At 44.5% G+C, this 24,567-nt stretch overlaps 2 protein-coding genes across 2 annotated transcripts; one reads left to right on the top strand and one right to left on the bottom strand.

Annotated features, from left to right (window-relative positions):
• The first annotated feature begins 57 nt into the window (after positions 1–57).
• Positions 58–21,228, top strand: LOC143570018 (leucine aminopeptidase 1-like). The gene is made up of 9 exons (XM_077055784.1): positions 58–124; positions 15,313–15,736; positions 15,819–16,013; positions 16,098–16,323; positions 16,440–16,566; positions 20,253–20,348; positions 20,448–20,525; positions 20,624–20,684; positions 20,781–21,228. Exons 1-9 carry the CDS (start codon positions 59–61, stop codon positions 21,098–21,100), a joined length of 1,593 nt encoding a protein of 530 aa, XP_076911899.1. The 5' UTR covers position 58; the 3' UTR covers positions 21,101–21,228.
• A 400-nt stretch (positions 21,229–21,628) lies between these two features.
• Positions 21,629–22,723, bottom strand: LOC143570016 (uncharacterized). Its single transcript, XM_077055782.1, has 2 exons — positions 22,519–22,723; positions 21,629–22,002 (listed from the first exon to the last, which is right to left on the bottom strand). The coding sequence occupies exons 1-2, from the start codon at positions 22,721–22,723 to the stop codon at positions 21,629–21,631; spliced, it is 579 nt and encodes a 192-aa protein (XP_076911897.1).
• Between the last annotated feature and the right edge of the window lie 1,844 nt (positions 22,724–24,567).

The following is a 24,567-nucleotide window of genomic DNA, read 5'->3' as shown; positions in this document are numbered from 1 at the left end:
TTCCCACCTATTCAAAACCACCTCATCCATCGATCATATTCTTCACTCGATTGAACGCATGGCGCCTGATGTTGCTAAGGCCACCCTCGGTCTCACTCTTCCTCTTCAAATCGATCCACCCAAGGTCTCTCTCTCATCTTTCTGTTGTTACTTTGAATTCAAATCCTTTAACACATAAATAAATCTCATCTCCTTCTCAATTCCGAATTCAGATATTTGTTTTATTAATTAAACCTAGACAGGGGGTCTCCCGGAATTGAGTTATTGAAGAAGTAGGTCCCAGCAGAGCCCAGTTGGTCCCGCAAGACTCACCTTGAACAGGGACGTCTGTGCAAAGGCCATCTGCTCCCGCAGGACCCACCATGCTCAGAGAACCTTACGCGCAGTACGCAAGCTGTACACGCAGGGAAAGCCTCCCAATGGTGAAGAACCCCGCCTGTTCCCGCAGTTGCGGATACAAGCCATCAGGGAAGGCTACCCGCAGACAGCAGGGCTACACGCACAAGATAATATATACTTCAGTAGTCACATGAAGGAATGAGCAAGGCGGGAACAATCCCGCCAAAATGAGCCAGTCCGTATGATTCTGAAAGATCTTCTGTACTATACCTACCAAGGTATGGATAGGACAGACAATCTGACCAGAACAGCCCATGAGCCTATCACAGGGTGACAGCTCACCGACAACAGTACGAGGAGGAGCACCCTCTAGTACTGTTTGTCACTATTAGCCGCTGCCTACTCACCAACCCTTACTTCGGGGCGTGCGCAGCCTACAGTTGGTGGAATAGTATTACTGTTGGCCGTAACCTATTCACCAACCAGCATGGCCGGCGTATAATCCACAGTAGGTGGGACGTGCATAATCTACAGTTGGTGGAATAGTGCAGCCGACTTTGTTACTGTTGGCCGTAACCTATCCACCAACCAGTATGGCCTGTGCACAGTCAACTGTTGGTAGAACAGGAATACTATTCAGCCGGCTGTACCTTCTAGGAAACCTACCTTCGGCTATAAATACTCCAACATCTTGGAATGGTAAGATCATCTGCTATCCTGTTATCTAGCAATCTCTTAATATACACTTATATTCAGAGCAATCTAGTCTGATTCTCACGCCGGAGGGTGGTCACAAGGAGGAACCCCCCCCCTTCTCAGTGACGAGCTTACGGTGTTTGTTTTGCAGGTCCCCTGAAGAACAACCGTCTCTGTTGGACCTCATTCTCGTGGGAAACATTACTTAACCCCCAGATTATCTATAATCTGCACCGGGTCACTTAGTGTTTCTTCATTGGCGCCATCCGTGCATAAAAGCTAGAACTAATTTAGTTTTTTCAAATTTTCTGAAGAAATGGTTAACGTTAATCCGGTCCAAAGGCCAGTAACCGACCAAGAAACCCCGGTAACAACCCCAGCAACTGGGGGGAACACCGGCGGTTATACAATCCTTACGAACACTACCCCGACTACCCAAGCCGGGGCAAGTGCAGTAAATATTCCACTGGGGTTCACCGATACCCAGCTGGAAAAACGAAAGAGGGTCCCTCGCCAAACACTAGATCAAGTGAAGGCGTGGGCCGAAGCACGTCAGAAAGAGTTCCAAGCTGAATTGGACGAACGCTTGCGTTCAGTTCAACAGGCTGACGAATTAGGCAGTACTCGCCAACACCTCATTATGAACAGCGAGGGCGAGTACTCGGACGACGAGAGGGAGGAGTCCGATACCGACGCAAACCCTCGCCATAAGGCGAAAGGGAAGCGTAAGGAAACGGACTCCCAGCCAAAAAGGAATTTTGGGGAAGCCTTTAAACCAACAAATGCGGAGAGAAACCCGCGTGACTTCTCCAAAACCTTTAGACCAACTGCTACGAATGCAGGAAAGTCAAAATTTGCAAGGGACATTGCGGAAGCAATTGCCCCGAGAAGTGCCAAACAAATGTCCAACATTGGCACTTATGATGGTCTATCCGACCCAGACGACCATTTGAACAGGTTCATTGCAGGGGCTACCGTCAGTAACTGGACGGAACCCACGTGGTGTTACATGTTCCAGATGACTCTGGTCGGAGCAGCCAGGGCATGGTTCGATCGTTTACCGGTCCACCACATATATGACTGGGCGGACTTTCAGAACAAGTTCAGCCAGCACTTCAGCCAGCAGAGGAAGTATACTGAAGAGCAGTGGACGATCCTCAACTGCGTTAGAGAGGAGGATGAATCTTTACTAGACTTCATCACCCGCTTCAACTCCAAGAAGCTGAGTCTGGGCAACGTAAGTGAAGATCTTGTTCGCGCCGCTTTCATCCAGGGCGCCGAGTACCCAGAGCTTATCCGCACATTGACGGGTAAGGACGGCATGCCATCCACATGGGATGCCATCATGACGGCAGCCAAGCGCTTTGCCGAGACGGAGAAGCAGCTGGGAAGAGATCTTCCCCAGAGTACACACCTCTACACGCAGAGGACAAGGGAGAACAACGTTAGGACCGCCCGGCAGAACAAAAAGAGGCGGCTAGGTATTTGGCAGTCAAGGGTAAACTTTGACACCTCATCCAGCTCTCGCCCTCTTGTTGGCGGAAGGGACAACACACACCCTTCAAACCGAAAACACCGGTGGACGCCACTCACCAAGAGCGTCACGGAGATATTTGCCACGGAAAAATTGCCATGGCCAAAAGCCCCATTGATCCGGCAGAAACCTAATGCGGATCAATGCAAGTCCTGTGATTTCCACGGGACAAAGGGTCATGGTACTGAAGAGTGCACATCCTTGAAAGACATTGTTGAAGCATTTGTCAAGGATGGAAGACTTGCACATCTCGTGGCATCAATCAGGAAGGGAGGAAGGAATGACAACCGGTACAGAGGTAACGGACAAAAGCCCGTCGACATCAGCATCAACATGGTTCATGGCAAGGTCGAAGGAAGAAAAAGACGAGTGACAGAACCATGCGCGTGGAAGGAAGCTGAGGTGCGCTTCCCGCGAGTGCCAGGAGGCCCCAGCAAAGAAGGCCCCATCGTCATCAAAAGCCAGCTGGGGCATTACATCACTTCCCGCACTCTTGTTGACAACGGCGCTTCGTCGACAGTGATGTACAGGCAGTTCTTTGACAAGCTGGATGATGAAGACAAAGAACGCTTGGAAACGGTCTACGCTTCAATGGAAGGGTTTGACGGCAGCACAGAAACCCCCCTGGGTATCCTATCTTTCCCCGTTACTCTTACCGATGGGAATCATTCACGCACAGAGGACGTGGATTTTGTCGTAATGAGAAAGCCACACCACACGTACGACATCCTATTCGGAAGAGACGGGATGGCAAGATTCAACGCCGTGGTATCTTCAGTCCACGGCATGATGGGATGGCCAACAGCTGAGGATGTAGCGATGATCACTGGCATTCCCCAGGTATGCATCGCATCTGTCTCATCTAAACCCAAACCAAAAATGGCTAAACCAACCATCACCGAACCGGAAAAATGGGCCTTCAATGGCAAATACCCCGACCAGGCCGTTACCATTGGACCAACAATCGTTGATCCCACCCGCACCTTACTCAAACGCTTACTGCAGAAAAACGCTGACATCTTTGCGTGGGCACCAGCTGACATGACTGGTGTACCCCGAAGTAAGGCGGAGCATAAGCTCAAGTGCGATCCGGCTGTTACGCCGGTCGTACAAAAGCGCAGAGTAATGGGGCCTGAACAAACTAACGCGTGTAGAACCCAAGTCAAGGAACTCCTTGACGCAGGCATCATACGCGTTAGTAGATATCAAACATGGGTTGCAAATCCCGTAATGGTACCGAAGAATGACAAACAATGGCGCATGTGCATAGATTTCAAAGATTTGAACAAAGCATGCCCCAAAGATTGTTATCCGTTACCAGAAATTGATCTCAAGGTGGATTCGTTGGCACCATTTCGTCTTAAATGCTTCTTGGATGCGTATAAGGGGTACCATCAAATCCACATGGCCGTAGATGACCAGGACAAAACCGCATTTCGGACGCCCGATGGTACATTTTGTTATAAAATGATGCCATTCGGACTTAAGAATGCAGGGTCCACGTACCAACGACTGATGGACAAAGAGTTTCATGCCCAAATCGGGAGAAACTTGGAAGTCTATATGGATGATTTGGTCATCAAAAGCCCCGAGCCAGAAGCGATGTTGAAAGACATTGAAGAAACTTTCAACACGCTCAGAAAGATAAACATGAAGCTCAACCCGAGCAAGTGTTCATTTGGGATGGAAGAAGGGAAGTTCTTGGGAGTCATTGTTACTAAAGATGGCTTCAGAGCGAACCCTGAAAAGGTCGAAGCCATTGTTAAAATGGAATCACCTACCACCATCAAACAGGCTCAGACACTGAATGGACGACTAGTCGCACTTAATCGCTTTTTGGCAAACCATGCGGATAAGTCGTTTCCTTTCGTGTCAACATTGAGAAACTGCTTAAAGAAAACGCACTTCCGCTGGACACCAGAAGCGGAAGCAGCTTTTCAGGAGATTCGGTCACGCCTGATCGAACTCCCAACACTTACAGCACCACAAGCGGGAGAGGAGTTAATCCTATACCTTTCCGCAACAGATAGAGCAACCGGGGCGGTCCTGCTAATAGAACGAAAAGGCATCCAGATGCCAATCTATTATGTTAGCCGTGTACTAACAGACGTAGAAACCCGGTACTCTACCCTCGAAAAATTAGTCTTAGCACTTATACACTCTTCACGCAGGTTAAGACGATATTTCCAGGGCCATCCAATCACCATTCTCACCAACTTCAAACTCTCAAACGTTCTAGGCAAACCCGAATTATCGGGACGTCTAGCCAAATGGGCAATTGAATTGGGAGAATATGCAATTAAGTACAAGCCAAGACCAGCCATAAAAGGCCAGGTCCTGGCCGATTTTATTGCAGAAGTCCCCGCTTCGCGGGAGAAAGAGTGCCAGGAGGAGGCTCAACCCTCCCCAGCACAGGACATCAATGATGTCTGGCGACTCTACACTGATGGAGCAGCCAATAACGAGGGTTCAGGCGCAGGGTTAAAATTAACCAACCCAGCAGGCCAAGAATATACTTACGCTATTCGGTTGGATTTTCCAAGTACGAATAACGAAGCCGAATATGAAGCATTCTTGGCCGGATTGAGAATTGCGCGTAAGATGGGAGTGAAAAATTTGGAAGCCCACGTGGATTCCATGCTGGTGGCCAACCAAATAAATGGGACGTACACGGCTGTGAACGACACAATGGCCCTGTACCTCGCCCAGGCAAAAACCCTTATGCGTGATTTTAACGATTGTAAAGTCATACATGTCAAGCGCAGCGAAAACAAATCTGCGGATGCGTTAAGCAAGCTTGCATCACTAGCCTTCACCCACTTGGGAAAGGACATCCGCATTGAACTCCTCGAAGCACCATCAGTCCCGCACAAGGAAATTTGTGTCATCCAAACCGGTACAGAAACGTGGATGACACCAATAATAAATTACCTTGCAGCAGGAACACTACCAGAGTCAAAAACACAGGCAAGAAAACTACGCTGTAAAGCACTGAATTATCAACACGTCAATGACATCCTTTACAGACGTAACTTTCTTGGCCCACTCTTAAGATGCGTGGACAACCAAGACGCTGACTACCTCCTAAGGGAAGTACACGAAGGCATCTGTGGAGTACACGCAGGTCCCCGCGCTGTTGTAGCCAAGCTAAACAACGCGGGATACTTTTGGCCGGGGATGCATACGGATGCACTGGCATACATCAGAAAATGCAGGTCTTGCCAGCTTTACGCACCCAACACGCACCGCCCGAGGAATGAACTTGTTCCAGTCACTTCTTCATGGCCATTTCAGAAGTGGGCCATCGATGTGACAGGCCCATTTCCTACAGCAGCAGGAAATGTTCAGTTCCTAGTGGTAGCCATCGACTACTTCACCAAGTGGATAGAAGCAAAACCTTTAGCCCAAACAACCGCGAAACATATCAAAAAATTTATTTGGGAATTTATTATTTGTCGTTTTGGACTTCCACAGAATTTGGTGAGCGATAACGGCACCAACTTTGCTGACAAGAAGCTACAACAGTGGCTAAAGGAACTTCAAATCACCCACACCTTTACCTCAGTGGCACACCCGCAGGGTAATGGTGAGGTGGAAAGAGCAAACAAGAGCATCGTCGATGGCATAAAGAAAAGACTCTTGGAACACAGATCCGGCTGGGTGGACGAGCTTCCGCACGTCCTATGGGCAAACAGAACGCTGAAAAAGGCCAGTACGGGGGAAACCCCGTTCAGCCTCACTTATGGCACTGAAGCCATGGTCCCGGTCGAAATTGGTTTACCCTCACCAAGGGTCTTGATCCAGCCAGAAGACAATGATGCGGAAAGACGGTTAGACCTTATGCTAACCGAGGAACGCAGAGACTTAGCCGCAGTGCGTGAAGAGAATTACAAACGACAAATGCAAAAGTACTACAACACGCGGGTAAAACTCTGCAACTTCAGTATAGGAGACTACATACTGCGTAACAACGAGGCTTCAAACCAAGAGCGCCCAGGAAAGCTGGCCCCGGTCTGGGAAGGGCCATACATTATCAAAGAAGTCCTGGGAAAGGGCGCATACCGGCTCGAAAGGCTCGATGGTACTCCCATCCCAAGAACATGGAATGGAGCTCAATTACGCAAAAGTTATATGTAGATCAATTCCAAACTTGTAAAGAAAAGGCCTAGAGCCACTTCTAATGGAAATGATTCTCCTTTCACAATGTGTTGATAACTTTACCTTTATACTTATGAACTTCCCACATTAGTGCCGGTATTCACCGCATAAATGGGGGAAGAAGTAAGTCGTTACGCGTGGAAGGCGGCAAAACCCGCATAAACAACGCTAAAAATAAGGAAAACCTACACGCAGGTCAGATGTAAGTAAAGTTTAGCCATCCTTGTAAGTGCAAGTGACGGTCTTACCCGCACAATCACGAACAAGGAAGCAAAACTTCAACTTATCTACCACGTTCAAAGGTTAACTTATACTAAAAAAGGGTAAGGAAAACCTACACGCAGGTCAGATGTAAGTAAAGTTTAGCCATCCTTGTAAGTGCAAGTGACGGTCTTACCCGCACAATCACGAACAAGGAAGCAAAACTTCAACTTATCTACCACGTTCAAAGGTTAACTTATACTAAAAAAGGGTAAGGAAAACCTACACGCAGGTCAGATGTAAGTAAAGTTTAGCCATCCTTGTAAGTGCAAGTGACGGTCTTACCCGCACAATCACGAACAAGGAAGCAAAACTTCAACTTATCTACCACGTCCAAAGGTTAACTTATACTAAAAAAGGATGAGGAAAACCTACACGCAGGTCAGATGTAAGTAAAAGTTTAGCCATCCTTGTAAGTGCAAGTGACGGTCTTACCCGCACAATCACGAACAAGGAAGCAAAACTTCAACCTATCATCTACCACGTTCAAAGGTTAACTTATTCTAAAACACTTGGAAAATTGCTAATTTAAACTAAAGAATACAAGTCATATAAAACAAGGAATCCAATGAAAGAAGCGGTCTTAGCCGCACAAAGATTTATATTTCACAATTGTTCGTTACAAGAATGGCCGGGTAACTACCCGCCTACAAAGTAAATCTATACAAAGTCTATCCTAGCAGCGGGAAGGGATCTTCAGAATCAAGCTTCAGGACCACTTCCACTTGGACCCGCCCCATCAGTAGAGCGTGGCGGCTCAAGGAAAGCCTTGAGGATAGCAAGTCCATCATCAGCAGCAGCGACTTCCTTCACCTTCTCCACCACCGGATGCGGAAAGGCGGCATATTGGTTCACCGCTTGGTCATACGCAGCTTCGGTGTCCACATCGAACAAAGGGAAGTTGGAAGGCGGGAAGCCTCTCTCAACGAACCCTAGACCAAGCAGGAAGCCGGCCTTTTCCCCATCCTCATGAGAAGCGTTGAGGGCTGCGCTCATGGCATCATCGTAGGTAGTCTCTGAGAAGACCCGATGCACAACCTACAATAAAAAGATACAAGTGTCAAAACACCTTTTCTATGAACAAAGGAAAGCGTGAAGACGTAAAGATAAACATACCTGAGACAACGCTTCTCTAAGAAGCCATTCCTTGGCAACCAGAGCTTCTTTAAGGGCGGCTTGAGCTTGGGTGCAGGCGCGTTCGGCTTCGCTTTTGTTAAGGTTGGCAAGTAGCACTTCCTTTGCGGCAGCCTCTTCGACGCCCTTAAGCTTCCGCTCGGTATGGTCAAGCACGCCCCTCTGGTCCAAGATCTCCTGGAGCTTCTTGGCATCTTCCATCGCCAAGGCATCACGAGCGCGTTGGAGAGCCTCTAATTTGGCCTTGAGCTCCTCGTTCTCCATGCGCAAAGGCTCAGCAACGGCTTCAGCCTTGGTGGCCCTCTCGGTCGCGTTCCTCGCAGTCTCCTTAGCTAGCCGAAGCTGTTCGTTAACAGCTTGGGCAGCCTTGGAGCGGGCCTCGAGTCGCGCTTGAACCTCAACCTCGAGGGCCTTGAAGGCCTTCTCCTTCTCCGCAGCAGCTGCGGCTAACTGTTGGTTCTCCTCCCGAAGAGCCCGCGCTTGAGATACTTCCTTGGCGCGAGCTGCTTTCAACTTGTCGTTTTCACGACAAAGCAGCTCGACGAGCGGCTGCATCCGGGCCTGGAGAACCCGAAGCTCATTGGTTAGCCTACCCTCCTGGTAGCTAGCCATGGCTTCCCCCAACGCACCATGGGGAGCAGCGTGGCGAGCCCATTCCACGCACTCCACAGGGGTACGAAGGGTTGTTCCTCGGCTGATGTTCCATCGCGGAACATACACTTCATTGGAATCCGACACTGCAAAAGAAACAAAGCAGTTAGGAAAAGATGAAGAAAAAAATATAAAAGCCAAAAGAACCCTACGCACCTGTAGGGTCGATCACAGGCCGATAGCCACCGAACCCATCGCCTGAACCTAAGGGAAATCCATCCAAAAGGTCGGGCAGATGGGAAGGTGGCAAAGATTGGCGAGAAGCCCTGCGCGTACCTGATGGGCCGGCCGTCGTTGCCGGTGGCGGAGGCATAGTAGCGGCCGCCGTGGTCGCCGTCGGGGTCGCCGCCGTAGAATCTGTAGCAATCGTAACCGCCGGCTCGGTGAAAGATGCTGTAAAAATCGCACTTACCACCGGCGGTGACGTCATCTCGGCTGGAACAGTCGGCTCAAAGGAGTGAGCAACTGATCCAGCGGAAGCAGGCGCAGGCGCCTGGGTCGTCGCCTCAGGTAGGCTGACCGAGCCTACCGTCATCGGCGGAGAGGTACTCCTCTGCGCTCCACCCTGGAATGCGTCAACATCCACGCCTGCACAAGAAGATAAGTGTCAATAAATTTATGAAGTGAAATCTACAAAGATAAGGATGTTTGTACTTACGGGTTTTCTTGAGCTTGAACGTACGGACGGGCGGGGACGAATCCGGTGGAGCCGGTCTCTTGACGCCGGCCACCGTCGTCGCCATTGGTACTCCGGAGGTAGCAGTCGTAGCCTCCGGAACAGTGGTCTTCTCACCACCGGGGTTCCCCGCCACCTCTTCATTATCTGACTCACTGTCAGATAGAACCACTGGATCGGCTGTCGAGGCCACCTTCTCCTTTCCTTTCCCGCCGGCAGCCCTCTTCTTCCGCACCAACGGAGGACCATCTGCGGATTCCTCAGAAGAAGACAGGATGTCAGGAATTCCAGCAGCGGGTACAGCATTGAGAGGGGGAGGATAGAATAACGCCTTACCTGGCCGCCGGTGGCTCAGGATCTCGTGGCCCAGCGGATAGACCTCCACAAACCGATCCGCTGTTTGTTCCAGGATGGGCAACTCGTTCTCGTCTAGAGCACGAGTACCCACCCGCACGGGACCGTCAGCTTCCCGCGGGTACAGGAGCGACTCCAAATTGTTCCCCTCTGGAAGAAAAGAAACAGTTAGAAGACAAACTCAAATCAGCAAAAAAGACAAGACATACCATAAGGAATAGAATTCAAACCGTATTCGAGAAGGATGGGAAACCGAGACGCCTCCTTCCATACCCGGCTCATCCCCAGCATTACCATCCCGGACTCCGGAAACCGGTAAACCAGAGATTGGACAAGAGATATCTTCGCGAACCATTCCGCCTCCTGGTAGCTGGAAGCGTGAAGGCTCGGAAGCGCTTGCCCCTTCTTAAACTTCATGGCAATGGGGATGGCGCGGGCAGAAATGTAGAAGAACTCCCGCTTCCACGATCGGAGACTGCGCTCGGTCGCGCAAATCTTCAAACCCTTGATCCGGGTTGTCAGGGTGTACCACCCCTGGATGCACCTCCAAGTATAGAAGGTCATCAGGCGGTCCACATAGGGCTCAATGCCCAGAATTCGGCACACCCACTCGAAGTGCCGAACCTTGGCAATCGCCATCGGATGCACCTCGGTCAGGTGTACACCGTGCCTCTCCAGGACACGGTACACAAACTTTGTCAATGGGAACCTAAGGTTCCCATAAACAAAGAATGCAGCATATACCCCGATCTTGCCACTGGGGGCATCGTACACAGTCTGATGAGGTTCAGGAAACTCAGGCTCAAGAGACTCAAGCATGAATTTCCTGACAACATACTGGTACAGATCGATAGGTAGAGCACACTGGCACTCGCCAGCAGTACTCCTATCGTCGGCTACAGCTTCAGCATCATGAGAAGACATATTGCAGAGGAAGAAGAAACGATTTCGGAGGAATGCTCAATTAAATAAGAGAGTATTCACCAGAAATCGCCTTAGAGATGAAGAGAAGAAGTGAAGATGTGAATTACAAAGGACCCTCTCCCCCTTTATATACTAATCGCAATTAATGCGATGAATTTAATGCGGAGGAGAGAGAAATCGAAGGTGCAATGAAACTATGACACGTGGCAAAAAACAGGCTGGCAACAGCTGTTGACAGGACGCGTACCATTAATTTCGCGGCCACGCGCCCGAAAAATCGCGCCCACGCGCCTGAAAAAGCGTCTGGAATGACCATGTACTGTCACGTCACCATAACTTCCTGCACGTCCTGACACAGTCAGAAGAAACCGTCGCACGACGTTTCAGATGTTTGGACTGTTCCTATCTTTCCACCAACTCTTCGAATTTCGAAATTCAAAATTCAAAATTCAAAAAAGATTCAAAAGTAAGCGGGAAAACACCCCTTACCTTGGCAAACAAGTAACCGTAAGACGGATGCGGGTACAGTGTTAAGGCAAAACCCTTCACATACCTAGCACCCGCAGGGAATTGAAGCCAAGAATACCTTGGTAACCAAGTAACCGTAAGACGGATGCGGGTAGAGTGTTAAGGCAAAACCCTTCACATACCTAGCACCCGCAGGGAATGGACCCCAGTACCTTGGAAGTAACCGTAAGACGAGCGCAGGTACAGTGTTAAGGCAAAACCCTTCACATACCTAGCGCCCCGCAGAGAATTGAAACCAAGAAGGATCTTCTGGGCAATGCTTGCGGATAGAGGAATAACATCCCCGCATAACGGGAACGTCGAGAATTATATTGTTTGAAACTCCGTGATGGAATTGGTGGTCTTAGCATAATTGATCACTATGTTGAAAACCACCAGAACCCCATGGAGACTATATACAAGTAAGACTCAACGCTCCTGACTTGCGAGAAGGTTACATACCTACCCGCATCATACCCAAAGACCAAGCAAAAAAATCGGGAATTTTTGAAAGTGACATTAGGAAACCCGCGGGAAGAATCCCCACGGAGAACCTTAAAACTAAAAACCCTTTTCAAAACCCCTTGCGTAAAGTCCAAAAGTTCACCTCACTTTATTAAACATTCATGAGAAGAACATTGGACTCGGGGGACTTGAAGAGGTAGGTCCCAGCAGAGCCCAGTTGGTCCCGCAAGACTCACCTTGAACAGGGACGTCTGCGCAAAGGCCATCTGCTCCCGCAGGACCCACCATGCTCAGAGAACCTTACGCGCAGTACGCAAGCTGTACACGCAGGGAAAGCCTCCCAATGGTGAAGAACCCCGCCTGTTCCCGCAGTTGCGGATACAAGCCATCAGGGAAGGCTACCCGCAGACAGCAGGGCTACACGCACAAGACAATAGATACTTCAGTAGTCACATGAAGGAATGAGCAAGGCGGGAACAATCCCGCCAAAATGAGCCAGTCCGTATGATTCTGAAAGATCTTCTGTACTATACCTACCAAGGTATGGATAGGACAGACAATCTGACCAGAACAGCCCATGAGCCTATCACAGGGTGACAGCTCACCGACAACAGTACGAGGAGGAGCACCCTCTAGTACTGTTTGTCACTATTAGCCGCTGCCTACTCACCAACCCTTACTTCGGGGCGTGCGCAGCCTACAGTTGGTGGAATAGTATTACTGTTGGCCGTAACCTATTCACCAACCAGCATGGCCGGCGTATAATCCACAGTAGGTGGGACGTGCATAATCTACAGTTGGTGGAATAGTGCAGCCGACTTTGTTACTGTTGGCCGTAACCTATCCACCAACCAGTATGGCCTGTGCACAGTCCACTGTTGGTAGAACAGGAATACTATTCAGCCGGCTGTACCTTCTAGGAAACCTACCTTCGGCTATAAATACTCCAACATCTTGGAATGGTAAGATCATCTGCTATCCTGTTATCTAGCAATCTCTTAATATACACTTATATTCAGAGCAATCTAGTCTGATTCTCACGCCGGAGGGTGGTCACAAGGAGGAACCCCCCCCTTCTCAGTGACGAGCTTACGGTGTTTGTTTTGCAGGTCCCCTGAAGAACAACCGTCTCTGTTGGACCTCATTCTCGTGGGAAACATTACTTAACCCCCAGATTATCTATAATCTGCACCGGGTCACTTAGTGTTTCTTCAGTTATAACAATAAAAGAATACAAATATAGTAATAAAACATATTACGATAGTATATGCTAACTAGGGGTGAGCAAAATTAACCGTCATAACCGCAAACCGAACCACATAACCGAACCGATTTTAACCGATAACCGATATAACCAGTGGGTCGGTTTAATGAATTTGTGAAAACCGCCATATGTGGGTCGGTTTTGGTTAATGTTAATTCCAACCCCGCCATAACCGAACCGCCCCGTTTATCTAACTAGTAATAGAGAAATAAGGGTTTGGAAATTAGAATTAGTGCATGAATAGGATATTTTTACATTTATTGCCGTTACATATTAAAAATTCTCCACACCAACTAGGATTTAGGCCAATAATATTGATAATATTGGTATACATTCCAATGTTTCATAAATGTCGTTCTGAATTTCCATCCAAATTGTCATTTCAAATATTTAATATGTCAATTAGATATGTATATTCCATAAATTGCAGTAAAAAAAGAACATGTATTTGAACTCCATAATATAGTTAGACTATTCAGTGTTCGCAATCATATGGAAGGATTGTTTATTTTGGTCACGGTTAACCGACCCATAACCGATTATCTATAACTGTTAAACCGATTAACCGCAACCGCCATGACGGATCGGTTATGGTTATAGTTATCTATTACCGCTATATAGGTTACGGTTATGGGTTTGGCAAAAAACCGCCCCAAACCGACCCATGCACACCCCTAATGCTAACCGTTGATTCGTGAAGGTATTCTTGACGGTAAATTGTTTGATCGCCTCTTCGCATCCTAGCATTCTTGACGTTAAATTATTTGACTCTTCGCAGTTATATTATCTAAGATTTCGCTCGCAATAGCTATCATCGCCAATCCATTAAGTCTTTCTTGTCACATTGTGGATCGTAAGTAATTAATAACTTCAAATTCGGAAAACTTTTTTCTGCAAATGCCACGGTGACTCGAATAGTTAACAATATTCGATACGCAATCCTTGCATTTAGAAAATTTTCTTGGGTCTCGTTCAAATGCTTCAAAACTTCAATAGGGCTTATAAATTCCATGGTATACAATAAGTGTAATGAGCTCAACTCCATATAAAGTTCCTCACCATCAATATCTGATCTTGTCCATTTTCAAGAAAATTACAAGACAACTTAAGATCTTCATATTCCCCTAAAATTATATGAAAACAAAAAACCAAATAATTTCTCATAATTTTTTATTGATCAAATCTTGTCTCAGTAGCTTGATCAATAATATATAAAAAATAATTTACGCTAAAATTCTCTTGAGGAGTAAATCTAAAGTTATCTTCAGGTGAGGAGTAAATGAAGCTTCTTAACTACTTTAACTCTCATCATTTTGTTTACTCCTTACTTGTTGATTTTGATTTAATGGTTTGGGCCCAATAACCTAAAATTTACCAAATGGACTACAAATCAAAAAACATTTTCAGCCCGATAATTTGTAAATGATCAGAATTGATTATATTACATTTTTTTTAAGAAAAATGTATACATATATAAAATTTCGTGCCCCCGAAATAAGGTGCCCCGCTGAGGGTGCGGCTCACACACCTCTTAGGCCTGCCCTGAAACTAGATCACCTTATTTTTGGATTTCTAGTTATGCAAATCCTTTATATGTATAATAATAATGTATTATTAATACATTATTATATAATATAATTAACAAGTTTGGTGCCGCAAAGCCCCGATTGGGCCACTTTGCGGCACCATATTGGTAGTATTTTTTTGTTTTTGCTTTGTTTAGTTTCGGCTGTAATGAACGTAATGAAAACCTACCGAATGTGAATTTTGTTTTAGTCACGTACCGTCCCGAACGCGACGGAAACTGACTGAATTTGCGTAGACTCACCGCGTCTTGTTTTTGTTCCAGTACCGTAACGGAAACCGACCAAATGCTGATTTTTGTTTTGTTAGTTCCGGTACCGTAACGAAAAACGACCAAATGCTGATTTTCGTTTTTTAGCTCTGGTACCGTAACGAACATGACGAAAACCGACTGAATTCACGTAGACTCAATTGCCTCAACGCCCGGGATCGTTAACGGACGGGTATTACAAATGATCGAGTTTTACCGACGACGCCACGCCATTGGTCTACCCAAATTTTTATAATTTTTTTTTGTTTTATTTTTGTCTTAGTTCCGATACAATAACGCACGTAAGTGAAACCAACCGAATTCGCATCGACTTACCGTATCAATGCTTGTGTTTTACCACCACCTGTGTTTTACCGACTTGCGCCGGGAAAACACTAGTTTAATATAAGATGCATGCTAAATCAGATTACATTGTGTTAGTATAAGTTCATTGATACATTCAAAAACTAAGCTTTTATATTTATCATCTTGTTTTTTTTTTTTTAAATATGAAGATCTCATTTGCTGCAAAAGAGATCAATATAACAACTGAATGGAAGGGGGATATGCTTGCACTTGCTGTCACCGAAAAAGACTTAACCAAAGACAAAACCTCAAAGTTTCAAAATCCCATCTTGAATAAGATCGATTCAAAACACGGTGGATTACTATTCCAAGTATCCACCGAAGAAGATTTCACAGGAAAACCCGGGCAATCCGTTGTTCTTAGGCTTTCAGGTAATGGCCCCAAACGGGTTGGTTTATTTGGGCTTGGGAAATGCGCTACCGGGTCATCCATGTCAGCTTACCGGGCTCTTGGCGAGTCTGTTGCCACGTCAGCAAAGGCTTATCAAGCGAACAATGTCGCCATTGTTGTTGCTAATTCTGATGACTTAAGTTCGGTATTGAAGCTCACTGCTGCATCAGCAATAGCGACTGGTATTTTTGGTTTTTTACTGTTTTGCCCTTATGAAGTTCAGTGCTTTTGGAATTTGATTGTTGTGTTATGTGATGGTGTTAGGGGTATTACATGGAATTTATGAAGATAACAGATTTAGATCAGAATCCAAGAAGCCTAGTTTGATATCCATTGACTTTCTTGGACTTGGAGGCGGACCCGAGCTAGAAAAGAAACTTAAGTACACCGAGCAGGTTTTCACAGGGGTAGTTTTGGGAAAAGAGCTTGTAAATTCACCGGCCAATGTTCTCACCCCCGGTTAGTCATCCTTTCTTCTCACAAATAATTTGTTATAAGCATTTTGCAAACAATTTATTTGTGGTTGAACATAATAAACTTCAGCGGCACTAGCACAAGAGGCGGAAAAGATTGCTTCGACTTATTGTGATGTTTTCAGTGTGAAAATATTGGACACCGAACAATGTAAAGAATTGAAAATGGGTTCTTATCTTGGTGTGGCTGCTGCTTCTGCAAATCCTCCTAAATTTATTCATTTATGTTATAAACCGACAAGTGGGACCGTTAAAAAGAAGTTGGCTTTGGTAGGGAAGGGACTCACTTTTGACAGGTAGTAATTCTATTTTTTTTAGTAAGCCAATACCCTCGGTGTTATCGTTGAATTAATTAGTAAGAGAAATTGTTTTTGGCGTGCAATATTTAATTATTTATCTTCTTTGCTTGCAGTGGTGGCTACAATATTAAAACAGGACCAGGTTGCTCAATAGAGCTTATGAAATTTGATATGGGAGGCTCAGCTGCAGTTTTGGGTGCTGCAAAAGCTCTTGGTCAAATTAAACCGCCTGGTGTAGAGGTAAGAATTTTTTTTAAATAACTTTTCTGTTTTCACATGATTTTCTAGTTATTTACTAATGTACAACTAAACAATTGGCTGGGTCTTCAGAGGGTGAAATGTAGGCAAACCATACCTATATCGCATCGGATAGAGAAGTTGCTTCCTATGATATCCGCGACTCGAAAACCATATCCGGTCATAAAACTATAATAGAAACATATAGGGCTAGTGGAGGTATCTATAAAGCAGGAAAAAAGTGAGTACTAAAAAACAGTTATAGTGAGCTATTGCCTACTAATAACAAAAAATGGGGAAAATGGTGAAACAATATAATAGCAACGGTCTAACAGATAAAGACATCAGAGACCTAAGGTAAAATGCAAGGGCCGCCAAAATTTGAAGGGAAAATTAAGCCCCTAAGAGAAAGCTTGGTCCAAACTGCATCCTCCCCTAAACGTCATTTGTTGTTAACCTTAATCCTACACCTCCACGAACTCCTATTCTCGACCATTGTTGGGTTCGTAGGCCTTGTTGGCCCGGTTTATTATATGAAGTCAAAAGAGGAGACGGGTGTGGGCGGTCGGGCCCAAGCCCGGCCCGGTTTAGATTTCTTGCATAATAATTTACTAACCCTAGTTCAGTCTCTATATAAACAACATTATGTACTTGTAATATTTGTCACTCAATAAAGAAATACCTAGTTGCCACCCGTGGACGTAGGTCAGTTTAGACCGAACCACGTTAAATCCTCGTGTTCGTTTATTGCTTTCGTGTGTGTGTTCGGTTTCGTGTGTGCGTTTAATCCTAACAAGTGGTATCAAAGCTTAGGTTCGGATCACACGAAGAACACGGGAACCAGCCGAGTCGCCGCCGAACCTTCCGCCGCCGCCACCCTACTGCGCTAGGGTTCCGCCGCCGTCGCCGCAGATCTGCGTTGAGGTTCCGTTTCGATAGTCGTCGCTGCATCAGATCAGGTTAGAGATCCGCCGGACACCGCCATCCTAGTTTTGTTGTTGCCGTTCGCCGTCATCACCTGTCGATCAGGTTTGTTTTGGTTCTGTGTAAAAGCAATTAACTTTGGCATCACCACGGTGTACAGCCCGCTTGAAACAACAGTGATTGGTTGTTGAAAAAAGTGAATAATTAGTGGATGATTGTTTTTTTTCCCGAGAGGGTAACCAATAGTCCATGTGCCTTTGACTAAAATTTGTGGGCCTTGATATTAAAAGAAAATTGGACCTGTCAACTTTTTTGGTCTCGTGGAAACAAAAGGCAGTCAAGAGCAATTGAATCAAGATCCTATTTTTGAAGAACAGTTGTTAAGTCAGAAGAAGCGTTAAAGAAACTTAGAACCAGTACCAACCGCGTTTGTCAGGTTTTATCGTTTCAGTTTAAAGTTTCAGTTTTCTGATTTTTAGTTCGTTATTCCGCTGCACGTTTAAAATAGGTTGATTTTTTAACAGAGTTCAGTAGAACAGTCGTTAAGTTCAGGCTCGTGTTGCTGTGTCTGTCTCTGTTTTTATCCAGTTTTTCGTTTTAGTCATTGTTATGGCAGAAGACGGAAAGGTTTCGATACAGAAGTTTGACGGACAGAAGTTCGGTTGGTGGAAGATGCAGATTGAGGCACTACTTTGTCAGAAAGACTTGGATGTAGTGTTTGAGGATGAAAAACCAGAAAAGTTGTCAGAAGCAGATTGGAAGAAGTTAGACAAGAAAGCTAGGGCTTGTATTACATTGTTGTTGTCGGAAGATGTGGCGTTTAACGTCATGAAAGAAACCACAGCACGTGGTATGATGGAGGCGCTATCCAACATGTATGAGAAGCCTTCGGCAGTGAATAAAGTCTATCTTATCCGAGAGCTAGTGACAACAAGAATGAAAGAGGGTGGGTCAGTTACAACTCATATCAATAATCTTAATTCGATCTTGTCCCGCTTAGTGTCAGTTGACATTAAGTTTGATGATGAAGTTCAAGGCCTCTTGTTATTATCCTCTTTGCCCGACAGTTGGTCGCAAACAGTGACTGCAGTTTGTAGTTCGTCTACAAATATTACTTTCGATGGGATTCGAGATCTGATTCTGGGAGAAGATTCAAGACGCAGAAGTTCAGGTGAATCATCAGGCAATATGCTAGTCACAGAAGGTAGAGGTAGGGGAAAACAGCGAGGCAGTGGGAGCAGGAAGAGGAGTCAGTCTAAGACTCGTAAGGATATTGAATGTTGGGGTTGTAAAGAGAAAGGACACTTCAGGAATCAGTGTCCGAATGGTAAGAAAGAGGTGAACGTTACAGAAGACGACACAGATGACGGGGTCAGTAGTGATGAGGCTTTGGTTTGTAGTGTTGAGAGTAGCGTTGATGCTTGGGTGATGGATTCTGGTGCATCGTTTCATGCCACTCACTGTAGTGAAACGATGAAGAATCTTAAATTTGGGGATTTTGGAAAGGTTCGACTAGCGAATGATGATATTTTAGAGGTTACGGGTATGGGAGACGTTGATTTGATAACTTCAGCCGGTACTTCTTGGACTTTGAAAGACGTGAGGGTTATTCCAAGTTTGAAGAAACGTTTGATATCAGTTGGGCAGTTGGATGACCAAGGGCACGATGTTAGGTTCGGGAATGGGCAGTGGAAAGTAGTCAAAGGGAATCTCGTTGTTGCTCGTGGCAAGAAAATGGGTTCGTTGTATATGGTCGATATGTCATCGAAAGGAGTGGATCCAGTTTTGGTGAAAGACAAAATCCGGTTCACAGAATCTCGTGGGCAGAAGAAGGTTCGTTTTGCAAGTAACAAACCCAGAGCCAAAGTGAAGATTCAGGATGAACGAGCTAGGAAGGTTAAATCAGTTGGGGGACATCGTGACAGTGGGAGCACAGGTCGTGTTTCAGTTACAGTCCCAGGTCGACAGTGGATTAAGAAAACCAGTATTCCAGCTGTAAAAGTCTCTCCAATGAATTACTTGCTGAATATGGAGAGTGTTTGTTCTCAGGTTATCTCAGGATCCGGTAGTTCGTTACAGTGGGAGCCGGTAGGGACAGAGAATGGGTCAGGGGCAGTTTCAGCTGTGACTGACGTGTTGGAGCTCCGGGGAGCTTCAACGGGCCTTCAGGTTAATTGATGAGAAGGCGGTGGCAACTAGAAGAAGTTTAATGTTCAGATTACAGAAGTACAATCAGGAGTGCAGACGAGAGTACTCAAGGCCTCCGAGTGGGAGATTGTTGGGTTCGTAGGCCTTGTTGGCCCGGTTTATTATATGAAGTCAAAAGAGGAGACGGGTGTGGGCGGTCGGGCCCAAGCCCGGCCCGGTTTAGATTTCTTGCATAATAATTTACTAACCCTAGTTCAGTCTCTATATAAACAACATTATGTACTTGTAATATTGGTCACTCAATAAAGAAATACCTAGTTGCCACCCGTGGACGTAGGTCAGTTTAGACCGAACCACGTTAAATCCTCGTGTTCGTTTATTGCTTTCGTGTGTGTGTTCGGTTTCGTGTGTGCGTTTAATCCTAACAAGATTCTAAGATATATGCAAGTTTCTCAAATCTTGCCCAATCCACTCATCCCAAGTGAGTTTGGGTGTGTCTCTACTCCTCTTCTCCTCAACATTGAGGGTTTACACTAATATATGAAAGTTTGAAAATTTATTGAAGCTGAAGAGTGATTTATATTTTATACCTATAGCATACATGTACTCGATTGCAGGTTCATTTTATCGTGGCAGCTTGTGAAAACATGATAAGTGGAACAGGAATGAGGCCTGGGGATATAGTGACAGCCTCAAATGGAAAGACGATTGAGGTACTTCCCTTGCTAATATTCATTTTATTGTGGCAGGTTGTTCCATTAAATATTTATAAATGAAGAACTTTATATAATCAATGTTAATATTTGTTTTAGGTAAACAACACTGATGCTGAAGGAAGGCTTACACTTGCGGATGCATTAGTATATGCTTGTAACCAAGGTGTGGACAAGGTATAATTTTTTACTTTGTTTTTTTAATTAATTTTATTCATTATTCGTATATGTTTTTGATATTTACATTAACTTGTCACGTTGACATTTTTTTGCAGATAGTTGATTTGGCGACGCTGACTGGGGCATGCATAATTGCTCTTGGGCCGTCAATTGCAGGTATGTACCATAAAGAAATTATTATTGTTATTGTTATTATTATTATTATTTGTTGATGGTAAAAGTGTAATATTGATGATGAACGCTCTAAAACAGGGGTGTTCACACCGAGCGATGAGCTGGCAAAGGAGGTGGTTGCAGCCTCGGAATCTGCTGGAGAAAAGCTTTGGAGGATGCCAATGGAGGAGAGTTACTGGGAGAAGATGAAATCAGGCGTGGCGGATATGGCGAATAGTGGTGGTAGGCAGGGCGGTTCTATTCTTGCAGCTCTTTTCTTACAACAGTTTGTTGATGAGAAAGTACAGTGGTTGCATATCGATATGGCGGGTCCCGTGTGGAACGATAAAAAGAAATCTGCTACAGGGTTTGCTGTTCCTACTTTGGTCGAATGGGTGGTAGCCAACTCTTCGTGTTGATGCTTGTGAAATGGGATTTTCAAGGTTTAGGAAATAAGAAGTGTCAGTGTAGGAAATAAAACGCGTTTATTTGTGTTTTTCTCACTTGAGAAAGATTTGGTATATGCAGGTAGTTTGTGATGGATGCTATATTTATAAGTTTTTTGATGTCTTAAATCTATTTGAAGAAAGTTTAAATATTGTTGCAATACCCAAATAGATTTTATTGCGTATGGTTCTTTGGGGTAACAAGTGGTCTCAAGGGATTTAAAACTAGTAACTAGTAATAATGATATTGAATCTAATACAGTACAATTTAAGTCGGTCATCTCATAAGGTTAAGGGTAATGAGGTTTGGTTGAGCCCCAAGTGATCCAATCAAAATATGACACGTAGGCAATGACATGGTCATGGATCAAGCCTTTCAACCAAGCCTCGGAGGGTGTAGTGGTCAGGTGATCAGGGGTTTGATCTACTTATTTATTTATTTATTTAATTATTTTAAATAATACATTAAATAAAACATTACATTAATAATAATATAAAACATTACATTGATACTAGGTCTCCTATCCCACAAATGCTCGACCAACTCATGCCGAACGTTGTCGTGTAACTCACGGCTCTTGATGATAATATGTTGTCGAGTCGTTGTACATTGGTGATCGTCGATCCTTGTCTTGGAATATCACCTTGGTAGTTTTGACAAATAGTTTGACCCTCGTCTTCTAGTATCATGTTATGTAGGATTATACACGTGATGACGACTTCCGTTATCTTCTCCCTTGTCCAAAATCTTATTGGATTCGCCAACATTGCACATCTTTTCTTTAGGACTCCAAACGCCCTTTCAATATCTTTCCTTGCCGATTCTTGTTTCTTCGTGAAGTACTTTCGTTTGTCGTAAACTGGACACGCGTAAGCTTGAACAAGTATCCCCCATTCGTTGTAAATACCATCAACGAGGTAGTACCCGTACTTGAAATGTTCTCCATTTACAAAAAAAGCCTGAGGAGGTTCAACCCCGTTGATAAGGTCATCGATTATCGGTGACTGATCGATAACATTGAGGTCATTATTAGACCCGGCAACCCCGAAGAACGCATGCCAAAACCAAAGATCCTGTGACGCCACCGCCTCAAGTACAATAGTAGGGCCGGGGTGATCACCTTGATGGAATTGACCTCGCCAAGCAGTAGGACACATAGCCCAACCAACATGCATACAATCAAGGCTACCGAGCATCCCGGGGAAACCATGCTTTTCACTGTGCACCTCGTATATGCGTTGGATATCATACATTGTTGGTCTACGTAAGTATCTCCGCTTGTATAGCGATGTGACCCCTAAATATAATTATTAAAATTATATAAGTTATGTAAATATTTAAAAAATATATAAACAAACGTAAATAATAAAATTATATTAAAACTATATACCACTATAAAAGTGGTTAAGCGCATCGCGTCCGGTCTTTTTAGCCATTTGTAGATACTCGTCCAACATGTCTGATCCAACACCATACGCTAGTTGCCGAAGAGCGGCAGTAATTTTTTGAGTAGCCGTGAACCCGGGCTTACCTCTAGTGTCATCCCTTTGTTGAAAATACTTAAAGTGCTCCGGCAAGTCATTTGCTAAACGCATGAATAATCGTCTACTCATTTGAAAACGGGTTCTAAAACTATCCTCACCGTATGTGGGATTGGGACTAAAAATAGTGACGTATCAAAGTTTCGTTAGCGGTCTTTTGATCACGAATACGTGGTTGCCGGAATAATGGGGTCGGGGGCGTTTTTGATTTCTCAAAAAGCTTACCGTCGTTTGAACCGCTTGACAAATGAGTTCTTCTTCTTCGGTAGAATAGGAAGACGACGACGACGATGCCATTTATAAATATGGAGAGAACTAGAAGTTTTGGTGGAGGGAAAGTGTGGTTTGAGTTTTTATAGAAAGTGTGAATTTGTATTTATAGGTAATATATATATATATATATATATATATATATATATATATATATATATATATATATATATATATATATTGACTGGCCAACGGATAGGTTGACCAGTCAACCCTTCTCCAACGGCTATATAAGCCCCGCGGTCTCAGCCACAGGGGTCAACCGCGCCCCGGCTCACTTGAGGGGTGTAGCGGTGTTCGCGAGTCACATCAACAGCCGCGCCCCCCGTTCACCCCATTACCCTTAGCCTAAGTAGTTCAGTTCTGTTAACAAATAAACCAAATTGAATGGGCCCATACATATATTTATCAAGACATAAATCTGTGATATATATTGGTACCAGAAAAGTAGAAGGTGAAAAGTGGCTAATGGCAATAGTACAAGGGGTTGATGTATAACTACTTTCCAACCGTACTCAAAACCAGTGTTTTGAAACCTGTTTTTAAAAACCCGACCGGGTTTTGTGGGTGATGGTCGGCCTGGACCGGTTGACTCGGCGGGTGAACCGTTAAAACCCACTTTTTCATTAAATTCAAAATGAAATGTACATGTCGGGATTTGAACTTGGGTCGATAGAAAATTTTAATAATTATTATCCCAGCCAACCAATCAAGTCTGGAGGGGAGGTGGGGCCATTTCTTAAAGGCAAATTCTAAAGGTACACCATCTACACCTATTAAGTAGGCATATTTGCACACCATTCAGCATACGTTGCGTATGCTGTAATACTTTTTCAGATATCATACGATTCGTATGTAATGTTATACGGTTCATATGGCTTTTGTATAAACAATACGAATAATATGAAAAGCATACGATTCATATGAACAACTTTTAAGTAAAATTAATGAACGCTTCGTATGTAATGTTATCCGGTTCATATGGCTTTTGTATAAATAATACGAATAATATGAAAAAACATACGATTCATATGAACAACTTTTAAGTAAAATTAATAAACGCTTCGTATAAAAAGGATATATTTCGTATAACTTAAATACGAATCATCTAAAATGTATACCGTTCGTATTTGAATGTGGAACAAAATAAGTTTTACTTGTAACCATCTAAAACAAAGGCGTAAGCTTTGTCTCCAACAATAGTGATTGCATGTGAGCTTCTTGCACCAGGACATCCTTTTTGGTTCAACTGCAAATAATAATATTTGCAGTTAGTAAATATGGTTTATTTGGTAAAATCAGAAATCATGAACCAGTGATCAATTATTGACATAACTAACATCTAAAGATGAATAAACCCGACAATAATTATGGTTTAAATGAATTTGATAATGATTTAGCTTGAATTGAAGAACAGTAGAACACTAATTCAATGATCCCTTTAAATAATTACTTTCATGTCAATGAATTTTGCAGCCTGCTTCTACTGGAGAACAAAGTGTAACCTAACTAGGGCTGTAAATGAACCAAATGTTTGAAGAACTGTTTGGCGGGCCATTCGATGATGTCTGCTCTTTTAATATATGACGAACACGAGCAAGGAATTTCGTTCCATTAACTAAATGAAT

The sequence above is a fragment of the Bidens hawaiensis genome, unplaced genomic scaffold (genome assembly GCF_021521415.1).
Source record: "Bidens hawaiensis isolate Kalapana, Puna unplaced genomic scaffold, B.hawaiensis_p1.1 tig00024816_1, whole genome shotgun sequence".
NCBI lineage: Eukaryota > Viridiplantae > Streptophyta > Magnoliopsida > Asterales > Asteraceae > Bidens > Bidens hawaiensis.
Note: the sequence above shows the minus strand (reverse complement) of the source record. Positions and strands in the feature narration are given on the sequence as shown.

Coding starts and splice junctions, on each gene's coding strand:
- LOC143570018 (XM_077055784.1), top strand. CDS start 59: ATGGCGCCTGATGTTGCTAAGGCCACCCTCGGTCTCACTCTTCCTCTT. Junction 16,014..16,097: donor GGCCAATGTTCTCACCCCCG/GTTAGTCATCCT, acceptor AATAAACTTCAG/CGGCACTAGCACAAGAGGCG. Junction 20,685..20,780: donor TCTTGGGCCGTCAATTGCAG/GTATGTACCATA, acceptor GCTCTAAAACAG/GGGTGTTCACACCGAGCGAT.
- LOC143570016 (XM_077055782.1), bottom strand. CDS start 22,723: ATGCGTTTAGCAAATGACTTGCCGGAGCACTTTAAGTATTTTCAACAA. Junction 22,003..22,518: donor GCTTAACCACTTTTATAGTG/GTATATAGTTTT, acceptor TACTTGTTCAAG/CTTACGCGTGTCCAGTTTAC.